The following is a 12500-nucleotide window of genomic DNA, read 5'->3' as shown; positions in this document are numbered from 1 at the left end:
ACATTAACACACATTAACACACATTAATATACATTAACACACATTAACACACATTAAAACACTAACACACATTAACACACATTTATATACATTAACACACATTAATACACATTAACACACATTAACACATTAATATACATTAACACACATTAATACACATTAATACACATTAACACACATTAATATACATTAACACACATTAATATACATTAACATACATTAATACACATTAATACACATTAACACACATTAACACACATTAACACACATTAACACACATTAATACACAAATACACATTAACACACATTAATACACATTAACACATATTAACACACATTAACACACATTAACACACATTAATACACATTAACACACATTAATACACATTAATACACATCAACACACATTAATACACATTAACCCACATTAACACACATTAACACACATTAACACACAGTACCTGGGTTACTCTAGTCCTGAGTCTGTAGAGAGCAGGTACACACACACACACACACATTTAATACACACATAAAAACTTGATTTTGAGTGAAAATAAATATTTTATTGTTTGAATCAAGATGTAAGTCAAAATGATGGATGACATCATCATGGATCAGTATTTGGTACATCGGTATCGACAATGAAAACATTAATCCATTCATGTTCCTAAATAATCCCATTCCTCATTGGTGCCCCAGGCATGCCACTCAACATCCCAGCCCCGCCCCCGGCGTGTGTGTCGGAGAAGCAGGAGAACGATGTCATCAACGCCATCCTGAAGCAGAGCTCCACGGAGAGAGAGTTTGTCCTTCATGTAGGTATCAGGAGGAAGTGTCCTTGTTCGGTTTGTTATGTCGGTACTAGGGATGTTCGATATTGGCTTTTTTACCAATATCCGATATACCGATATTGTCCAACTCTTAATTTCCGATACCGATATCAACCGATACCGATATATGCAGGGTCCGAAGTATGCATATATTTTTTTTTAACAAGGTTTTTTTATTTGAAGATTACATTTTCACAGGCGGTCCCCTCCCTCCCTCCCTCCCTCCCTCCCTCCCTCCCTTCCCTCCACCCCTATACCAGACAGAATCATTCTAAAATATCTTAGATCGTTTAATAATCATTGTTTTTCCTTTTCGCTTTTAAATCACTAGACAGCAGTCGCATATACTCTTGCATTCTGTAGATGGAGAAGAAGAAAAGTAAGAACATAATAAAAAGAAATTAAAACGTTAACAACAAGCTGAGAGACAAGGAAGGCCAGTCAGATCGCCTCTGTCACATTATCCGCTTCCATACCCTCAAAGAAAGTTAGGAAAGGATCCCAAATATTGTGGAATTTTTCGGTACAAACCTCTGATAGTATACCTGATCTTCTCCAGTGTAATATGATACATGACCTCTCTCATCCAGTGGCCGTAGACAGGTGAACCTGGGTCCTTCCATTTGAACAGTATCAGCCTTCTGGCCAAGAGTGAACAGAAGGCCAGCATTCTAGATTCCCACCATCTAAAGTGGAGTGTCCGAAGTGCCTGTGCATTAGGACTTGAGTTCAGGTGACGGACAACCTCGGGATTCTTAAAAACGAGATGTCCTGCACCTGAGACTTTGGAGTCTTCCACCAGAGGAAGGGGGTTAGCAGGGGTGTCACAGTTAGCAGGGTGAGAGGGGTCACGATCACCTGCTCCCCTCTCTCCGCCTGATGTGTGTGTGGCACTGTGGCACTGTGGCACTGTGGCACATACACACGGAGGCCACGGAAGGGAGATCACAGCCAACGGTTACCCGACGGCCGCCTCTACCTCCCGAGCCACTGACCACAACGTGTGATGTTACTGTTACTGTCCTTTCTAGAGAGGAGAGGACCGTGAACATGAGAGCCTCTCAGCACGCCGAGCCAGACACCCAAACGCCACAGTCTGCTTTCTACTACTGCAGACTCCTGATCAACATCCTGGGACTGAACTCCTGGAGAAGAGGTCAGAGACACGCGCACACACACACACACACACACACACACACACACACACAGCACACACACACACGCACACACACACACACACACACACACACACGCACACACACACACACACACACACACACACACACACGCACAACGCACACGCCACACGCACGCACGCACACACGCACACACACACACACCCTCCTAATGTACAGTCTCCTCCCCCTCGTATGTTTATATTTTTCTGTAGGATCTCTGTTTAACAGTACTGTATATTTGCATATCTTGTATGTCACAAATGTAACAGTACTGTATATCTGTGTGTCATTTATACAGTTTGTCATAAATGTCATGATATATATCTGTATATCAGAGAGAGAGAGAGAGAGAGAGAGAGAGAGAGAGAGAGAGAGAGAGAGAGAGAGAGAGAGAGAGAGAGAGAGAGAGAGAGAGAGAGAGAGAGAGAGAGAGAGAGAGAGAGAGAGAGAGAGAGAGAGAGAGAGAGAGAGAGAGAGAGAGAGAGAGAGAGAGAGAGAGAGAGAGAGAGAGAGAGAGAGAGAGAGAGAGAGAGAGAGAGAGAGAGAGAGAGAGAGAGAGAGAGAGAGAGAGAGAGAGAGAGAGAGAGAGAGAGAGAGAGAGAGAGAGAGAGAGAGAGAGAGAAGAGAGAGAGAGAGAGAGAGAATATATGCTGGAGCACACGGATTAGAGGCAATACACTTTATGTACAACTCTGCGGCATCACAGATTCTGTCTCTAACACTATGGCGTCCGTCCACGTATATATACGTGTTTCTAAAAAGAGCGTTGTGGACCAGAGCCACGAGTATATACGTGACGAGTTGTTATTGTTTTATTCCATATTTATAACGCTTCTCAGGTACCCGATCCACTAGCAGATCTTTTCACATATTTGATTTTCGAAACATGCAGTACCGGCCAGACCCGCTTAGGGGCGTCATCGCTCCACTGCAGTATCATTATGTGGATAAAAAAAAAAAATGCAAGTACAGTTCTGTGGGCGGATCATAGATCCTTGATTCCAAAAGGAAGACCCTCCATCTTGGATCAGCTTGCCGAGCGTTTTTTTTCAGCGTGGAATAATGGGATTTATGATTAGCCAATGTGCATATCGATCTACCAGAATCCGATGACTGGTGAGGAAATGCTGCCGGCGATCACATGGCCTGACGGTAGGATAATATTACCCCAAATTACAGCTGGATTGGACATTGTTTTATATAACGTAACGTGACTCGAGCAATGAAAATGCTATATTGAACGCACACTGTATTGCTAATCAATAATAGTAATCGGCGTTCCCGCCGCCCCCATTTCATCCATAGATGCTCTGTAATAGTCCGGATGCTACGCGTAACAGTAAGAAGCATTTTGTATGAAAAGTATTCTGTACTTCTGTATGACAACTATTAAAGAAACTTGAAACTTAAAACTTGAGTTTGTTTTATTTCATTCGTATATATACAGCAGAAATGGCGTTTGATATAACGGCGCCAACATTTGGCCTATTTTGCAGCCTCCTGCAGAAAAGCCTAGACTAAAAGCGCGATATACCTTATATTCACGACGCTATAAAATGACAACCAACCGATGGATTTTTTTCTTTCTTTAAGCCATTATGAAGGCACGGTTTATGCACTCGAGTGACAATGAGAATGGACAGATAGCAATACTATAAATGATATATAAAGCTCTTAGAAAGTACATGGGTTTGTTTACAATCCGCTGTCCTCTGAGGCCTAAATCGCCCTGCGCCCCGTCGGTCGCCACAGTGTTAAAGAACTCTACTTTCGCATGATTCTTCATCTCACTTTATTATTCCCATGATGTGACACGTGTCTCATGGAGAAGCTGTCTGGAGTATCTCTCTAACTGTGCCCTGAGCATCCCTTTAGAACGCCACACGCAGCCGTCCAACGGAGGACCCTCTGTCATTATACTGCGTAAAAAAACTGCCCTCTCTCAAATCACACTGCCTGCATTCAGCCAGCACAAAAGACTCCTTAACGGTGTGTGTGTCCGTGTCCGTGTGTCCGTGTGTGTGTGTGTGTGTCCGTGTGTGTGTGTCCGTGTGTCCGTGTGTCCGTGTGTGTGTGTGTGTGTCCGTGTGTCCGTGTGCGCCACGTGTGATAATGAGTCTAGTAGTCTATTGATCAAACTCCCATTTGGAGTCGGGATGAAATATGGAGCGAGAGAGAGAGAGAGAGAATTAAGCTATTACTGAACATCACTTTAATAAAGGTATTTACTAGCTTTCTCTCTCTCTTTCTGAGTGAAAAGAATGATATGTCATTATCCTCCCACTCTGGGCTTCTCGTTGACTACGTAGAATTAGACTAGACAGAAGGGAGACTCTGTAGAATTAGACTAGATAGAAGGAGTCTACGTAGAATTAGACTAGACAGAAAGGAGTCTATGTAGAATTAGACTAGACAGAAGGGAGACTACGTCGAATTAGACTAGACAGAAGGGAGTCTACGTAGAATTAGACTAGACAGAAAGGAGACTACGTAGAATTAGACTAGACAGAAGGGAGTCTACGTAGAATTAGACTAGACAGAAGGGAGTCTACGTAGAATTAGACTAGACAGAAAGGAGACTACGTAGAATTAGACTAGACAGAAGGGAGTCTACGTAGAATTAGACTAGACAGAAGGGAGTCTACGTAGAATTAGACTAGACAGAAAGGAGTCTACGTAGAATTAGACTAGACAGAAGGAGTCTACGTAGAATTAGACTAGACAGAAGGGAGACTACGTAGAATTAGACTAGACAGAAAGGAGTCTACGTAGAATTAGACTAGACAGAAGGGAGTCTACGTAGAATTAGACTAGACAGAAGGGAGACTCTGTAGAATTAGACTATACAGAAGGGAGACTACTGTAGAATTAGACTAGACAGAAGGGAGACTACGTAGAATTAGACTAGATAGAAGGGAGACTCTGTAGAATTAGACTAGACAGAAGGGAGTCTATGTAGAATTAGACTAGACAGAAGGGAGACTGTAGAATAGACTAGACAGAAGGGATACTCTGTAGAATTAGACTAGACAGAAGGGAGTCTATGTAGAATTAGACTAGACAGAAAGGAGTCTACGTAGAATTAGACTAGACAGAAAGGAGTCTACGTAGAATTAGACTAGACAGAAGGGAGACTCTGTAGAATTAGACTAGACAGAAAGGAGTCTGTAGAATTAGACTAGACAGAAGGGAGTCTACGTAGAATTAGACTAGACAGAAAAGGAGTCTCTGTAGAATTAGACTAGACAGAAGGGAGACTCTGTAGAATTAGACTAGACAGAAGGGAGACTGTAGAATTAGACTAGACAGAAGGGAGACTGTAGAATTAGACTAGACAGAAGGGAGACTCTGTAGAATTAGACTAGACAGAAGGGAGACTCTGTAGAATTAGACTAGACAGAAGGGAGTCTACGTAGAATTAGACTAGACAGAAGGGAGACTACGTAGAATTAGACTAGACAGAAGGGAGTCTATGTAGAATTAGACTAGACAGAAGGGAGTCTCTGTAGAATTAGACTAGACAGAAGGGAGTCTACGTAGAATTAGACTAGACAGAAGGGAGACTCTGTAGAATTAGACTAGACAGAAGGGAGACTCTGTAGAATTAGACTAGACAGAGGGAGACTGTAGAATTAGACTAGACAGAAAGGAGTCTACGTAGAATTAGACTAGACAGAAAGGAGTCTACGTAGAATTAGACTAGACAGAAAGGAGTCTGTAGAATTAGACTAGACAGAAGGGAGTCTATGTAGAATTAGACTAGACAGAAGGGAGTCTACGTAGAATTAGACTAGACAGAAGGGAGACTCTGTAGAATTAGACTAGACAGAAAGGAGTCTGTAGAATTAGACTAGACAGAAAGGAGTCTGTAGAATTAGACTAGACAGAAAGGAGTCTGTAGAATTAGACTAGACAGAAAGGAGTCTGTAGAATTAGACTAGACAGAAGGGAGTCTATGTAGAATTAGACTAGACAGAAGGGAGACTCTGTAGAATTAGACTAGACAGAAGGGAGACTCTGTAGAATTAGACTAGACAGAAGGGAGACTCTGTAGAATTAGACTAGACAGAGGGAGACTGTAGAATTAGACTAGACAGAAAGGTGTCTATGTAGAATTAGACTAGACAGAGGGAGACTGTAGAATTAGACTAGACAGAAAGGAGTCTACGTAGAATTAGACTAGACAGAAAGGAGACTACGTAGAATTAGACTAGACAGAAAGGAGTCTACGTAGAATTAGACTAGACAGAAAGGAGTCTACGTAGAATTAGACTAGACAGAAAGGAGTCTACGTAGAATTAGACTAGACAGAAAGGAGTCTACGTAGAATTAGACTAGACAGAAGGGAGTCTACGTAGAATTAGACTAGACAGAAAGGAGTCTGTAGAATTAGACTAGACAGAAGGGAGTCTACGTAGAATTAGACTAGACAGAAAGGAGTCTATGTAGAATTAGACTAGACAGAAAGGAGTCTACGTAGAATTAGACTAGACAGAAAGGAGTCTACGTAGAATTAGACTAGACAGAAAGGAGTCTACGTAGAATTAGACTAGACAGAAGGGAGTCTACGTAGAATTAGACTAGACAGAAAGGAGTCTACGTAGAATTAGACTAGACAGAAGGGAGTCTCTGTAGAATTAGACTAGACAGAAAGGAGTCTATGTAGAATTAGACTAGACAGAAAGGAGTCTATGTAGAATTAGACTAGACAGAAGGGAGACTCTGTAGAATTAGACTAGACAGAAGGGAGACTCTGTAGAATTAGACTAGACAGAAGGGAGACTGTAGAATTAGACTAGACAGAAGGGAGACTGTAGAATTAGACTAGACAGAAGGGAGACTCTGTAGAATTAGACTAGACAGAAGGGAGACTCTGTAGAATTAGACTAGACAGAAGGGAGTCTACGTAGAATTAGACTAGACAGAAGGGAGACTACGTAGAATTAGACTAGACAGAAGGGAGTCTATGTAGAATTAGACTAGACAGAAGGGAGTCTCTGTAGAATTAGACTAGACAGAAGGGAGTCTACGTAGAATTAGACTAGACAGAAGGGAGACTCTGTAGAATTAGACTAGACAGAAGGGAGACTCTGTAGAATTAGACTAGACAGAGGGAGACTGTAGAATTAGACTAGACAGAAAGGAGTCTACGTAGAATTAGACTAGACAGAAAGGAGTCTGTAGAATTAGACTAGACAGAAGGGAGTCTATGTAGAATTAGACTAGACAGAAGGGAGTCTACGTAGAATTAGACTAGACAGAAGGGAGACTCTGTAGAATTAGACTAGACAGAAAGGAGTCTGTAGAATTAGACTAGACAGAAAGGAGTCTGTAGAATTAGACTAGACAGAAGGGAGTCTATGTAGAATTAGACTAGACAGAAGGGAGACTCTGTAGAATTAGACTAGACAGAAGGGAGACTCTGTAGAATTAGACTAGACAGAAGGGAGACTCTGTAGAATTAGACTAGACAGAGGGAGACTGTAGAATTAGACTAGACAGAAAGGTGTCTATGTAGAATTAGACTAGACAGAGGGAGACTGTAGAATTAGACTAGACAGAAAGGAGTCTACGTAGAATTAGACTAGACAGAAAGGAGACTACGTAGAATTAGACTAGACAGAAAGGAGTCTACGTAGAATTAGACTAGACAGAAAGGAGTCTACGTAGAATTAGACTAGACAGAAAGGAGTCTACGTAGAATTAGACTAGACAGAAAGGAGTCTACGTAGAATTAGACTAGACAGAAGGGAGTCTACGTAGAATTAGACTAGACAGAAAGGAGTCTGTAGAATTAGACTAGACAGAAGGGAGTCTACGTAGAATTAGACTAGACAGAAAGGAGTCTACGTAGAATTAGACTAGACAGAAAGGAGTCTACGTAGAATTAGACTAGACAGAAAGGAGTCTACGTAGAATTAGACTAGACAGAAAGGAGTCTACGTAGAATTAGACTAGACAGAAGGGAGTCTACGTAGAATTAGACTAGACAGAAAGGAGTCTACGTAGAATTAGACTAGACAGAAGGGAGTCTCTGTAGAATTAGACTAGACAGAAAGGAGTCTATGTAGAATTAGACTAGACAGAAAGGAGTCTATGTAGAATTAGACTAGACAGAAGGGAGACTCTGTAGAATTAGACTAGACAGAAGGGAGACTCTGTAGAATTAGACTAGACAGAAGGGAGACTCTGTAGAATTAGACTAGACAGAAGGGAGTCTACGTAGAATTAGACTAGACAGAAGGGAGTCTACGTAGAATTAGACTAGACAGAAAGGAGACTCCTGACTATTATTATTACTATGATTTTGTTATACCGTATACCGTAGCACTTGCAATTTCCAAAATGTTCTGTTGCTATTTGAATGAAATTGAACTTTAAATATGACATTTGCATAAAATAATTCTTATTCCTGAACAACCTCATAATCTGAAATGCATTATGGTTTAAAAACCCTGTAAGGCCCAAATTAATAAATTGACATTAACAATGTCAGAGTCCAGCATGTGGGACCTATAAACACATTTACTATATACACACAATAGCATTGTGAGGCTGAACAACAGGACCCATTGACTATGTAAATGTGCTCAACACATTTTTTAATAAACATTTACAGACTTTTTTTTTTTATTGCTAAAAGCTAAGTGATGTTGTAATTCTGCAACCGAGGGTCTCACAGGGTTTTAAAGCTGCTATAGATAACATTCAGCCACTAGATGTCGCACTAGAGCACCAGCATGTCATTTGTCCAATCACGTTCATTCCACCTGGGGCAATGGGAAGTAGGGATACATGCACACAAAATGTAAACAACAACATTCATGTTGGACCCGCAATATATATTTTTTATGATCAATTCATTAATCAATCATTTATTTGGGGAAAAGCTATATTTTTTATTCTGCACCTTTCTAAATGTGGATGTATTCTTTAAAAAAACAAGTACTCTACATAAAGATGTTATTTATAGCACCTTTAAATCACATGTCACATAAATGTCCCTAATGTCCCCCGTATTAATATAACTATATATCCTCTGCATTTATACAAAATAAAGAGAATCTGCATAATGACTTCTCAATAAAAGGTTTGGAACATCACTGCATCTCTCATTGTAACTCCTAAACACAGAAACTCTACACATCTTCTGGATTTACTCATGTGTCCTGTTCTTATATCTAAACGTAGCTGATAATAAAGTATTGTTTCCTGACGGCGGTCAGGTGGCGTAGCGGAGATTGTGCTCATCACCAATGCAAGAGGCTGCAATCCATCTGATCAACGTATGATGTTGTACTAAAGAAAGCCGTTACTGACAATCAAGGAATCATAAACGACCCCCCCCCCCCCCCCCTTTCCTTCACGCATGATGGAGCATTTAATGTAGCGTGTATAGGGACGAAACGCCAATCGATTATGTATAATATGCATCTGGGCCTATAACTCGCGTTCCAGGAATGACTGCAGACCACTCTAAAAACATACTTATATTCACGACGGTATTAACACGACAATGTATGAATGGAAAAATATAACGTTCCCACATCCGGAACGATAGATACCCGATGTTGAATGGGCCATAGTAATGTTGATATAGCTATAATATTTAAAAAGTTATAGCCCTGCAAAGAAGGTGAGCGACTCTATAGGCTTACAGTGCTGGCAGTAGAGCTATAAGATGCTCAAACTGCGTGGCAGAGATTGTGTTAAGGAGAGGCCTCCGTTGCCGCTAGACCAGTGGTTCTCAACCTTTTTACACCAAGTACCACCTGAGAACGTAGCTGGCTCTCCAAGTACCACCATGTGACCGACGTTAAAATACAGTCTATTCAGCTATGCACAGTTCACACAGGAGGCAAATTTATTCCTAATAACATTATTTATTGTTAACTTTTGTCACACAGCCACAATGTACAAAGGGGTAGCACTAGAACTGGCAAACTCTTCCACACAATTCTCATATACAATGCAAGGGGCATTGAGAACATAATGACTAACATTCTCACATAGCAAGTGAGAAAATTAAGAACAACTGTATTTCATCAAATGTACTAAAAATGTAAAACTTAAATGTAAAAATGTCACATACTGTTTGAACGTGTGTGTGAGGGAGAGAGAGAGAGGGAGTATGAACGTGTGTGTGAGGAAGAGAGAGAGAGTATGGATGTGTGTGTGTGTGAGGGAGGGAGTATGAACGTGTGTGTGAGGGAGAGAGAGAGTATGGATGTGTGTGAGGAAGGGAGGGAGAGGGAGTATGAACGTGTGTGAGGGAGAGGGAGTATGAACGTGTGTGAGGGAGAGAGAGAGTATGAACGTGTGTGTGTGAGGGAGAGTATGAACGTGTGTGTGTGAGGGAGAGGAGAGTATGAACTTGTGTGTGAGGAAGAGAGGGAGAGAGAGAGAATGAACGTGTGTGAGGGAGAGAGAGAGAGAGTATGGACGTGTGTGTGTGTGTGAGAGAGTATGAATGCGTGTGTGAGGGAGAGGGAGAGAGAGGGAGTATGAACGTGTGTGTGAGGGAGAGAGGGAGAGAGAGATAATGAACGTGTGTGAGGGAGAGAGAGAGAGAGTATGGACATGTGTGAGAGAGAGAGTATGGACGTGTGTGTGTGTGAGAGAGTATGAATGTGTGTGTGAGGGAGAGGGAGAGAGAGGGAGTATGAACGTGTGTGTGAGGGAGAGGGAGAGAGGGAGAGAGAGGGAGAGAGAGGGAGAGAGAGGGAGAGAGAGGGAGGGAGGGAGAGGGAGAGAGAGAGAGAGAGAGAGAGAGAGAGAGAGAGAGAGAGAGAGAGAGAGAGAGAGAGAGAGAGTCCTTGCTATGATGGTACTTCTGTTCTCTAAGCTGTGGACTTTTTGTCTGTCCCCACTTATAAGGTTAGGGTTAAATCCTGGGCAGGGCAAAGCCTAACACACATACATTACATTAATACCAATGTGTCTTTGTCTCTGTGTGTGCGTGTGTGTTTGTTTGTTTGTTTAGGAGTAACTTTCACCTGTTGAGGAAGAATGAGAAGTTACTGAGAGAACTGAAGAACCTGGACTCCAGACAGTGGTGAGAAAATACCTTCTATCTCCACTAGGGGTTTGAATCACCAGAGACCATAATTATCGCCATACTACTGTACTGTAGAGTCAGGATGCCATATTATCACCATACTAGTCATGATACCATATTATCACCTTACTAGAGTGACCATATTATCACCATACTAGTCATGATACCATATTATCACCACACTAGTCATGATACCATATTATCACCACACTAGAGTGACCATATTGTAATATTGCTATGTATTGCGATTTCTAATCTTTTTTCAACTGCAAATTATGTCCCCAACAGAAAACCTTTTCAACATCTGCAACAAAAATATATATACAGTACATCATATAGTTGTATCTAATAAGATAAAGCTTTCAGTCGGTTCACCTCATTCCAATAATTTTTATTGCAGTCAAATGGAATTGTCAAGCAAAAGATATTTATACATATCGATACCTGTCGTCACTGTATCAGTCTAATATTGGCACAAAAGATTGTGATATATTGCTATATAGATGTTTTCCCCTCATCCCTAATCTCTATTGTCTCTGTCTCTCTCTCTCTCTCTCTCTCTTTACACTCCTCCTCATCTCTCTCTCTCTCTCTCTCTCTCTCTCTCTCTCTCTCTCTCTCTCTCTCTCTCTCTCTCTCTCTCTCTCTCTCTCTCTCTCTCTCTTTACACTCCTCCTCATCTTTATCTCCTCATCTCTCTCTCTCACTCTCTTTCTCTCCTTTCTCTCTCTCTCTCACTATATACACACTATACACACACTACACACACACTATACACACACTATATACAAACTATATACACACTATATACACACTATACACACACTATACACACACTATATACACACTATACACACACTATATACACACTATATACAAACTATATACACACTATATACACACTATACACACACTATATACACACTATATACAAACTATATACACACTATATACACACTATATACACACTATACACACACTATATACACACTATATACACACTATACACACACTATATACACACTATATACACACTATACATACACTATATACACACTATATACACACTATACATACACTATATACACACTATATACACACTATATACACACTATATACACACTATACACACTATATACACACTATATACACACTATACACACACTATACACACACTATACACACACTATACACACACTATACACACACTATACACACACTATACACACTATACACACACTATACACACACTATACACACACTATATACACACTATATACACACTATACACACACTATATACACACTAACCTGTGCTCCTCCAGCCGCGAGACTCATAAGATAGCAGTGTTCTACGTGGCCGAGGGCCAGGAGGACAAGCACTCCATCCTGACCAACACGGCGGGCAGCCAGGCCTACGAGGACTTCGTCTCCG

At 41.0% G+C, this 12500-nt stretch overlaps 1 protein-coding gene across 1 annotated transcript in view; it reads left to right on the top strand.

Moving 5' to 3' along the window:
* The window catches only part of ralgapa1 (Ral GTPase activating protein catalytic subunit alpha 1), a gene marked incomplete at its 5' end in the record, with an annotated part of 173748 nt that overhangs the window by 97552 nt on the left and 63696 nt on the right, over positions 1 to 12500 (top strand). Inside the window, 6 exon segments of the mRNA XM_084308555.1 lie at positions 700 to 815; positions 1862 to 1873; positions 1875 to 1976; positions 1982 to 1986; positions 10992 to 11063; positions 12391 to 12500. The exon segment at positions 12391 to 12500 is cut by the window's right edge and continues 14 nt beyond it. Coding sequence (XP_084164681.1) covers positions 700 to 815; positions 1862 to 1873; positions 1875 to 1976; positions 1982 to 1986; positions 10992 to 11063; positions 12391 to 12500 — 417 coding nt within the window.

Source organism: Notolepis coatsorum (genome assembly GCF_963971535.1).
Source record: "Notolepis coatsorum genome assembly, chromosome: 2".
In the NCBI taxonomy this organism is placed as follows: Eukaryota; Metazoa; Chordata; class Actinopteri; order Aulopiformes; family Paralepididae; genus Notolepis; species Notolepis coatsorum.
Note: the sequence above shows the minus strand (reverse complement) of the source record. Positions and strands in the feature narration are given on the sequence as shown.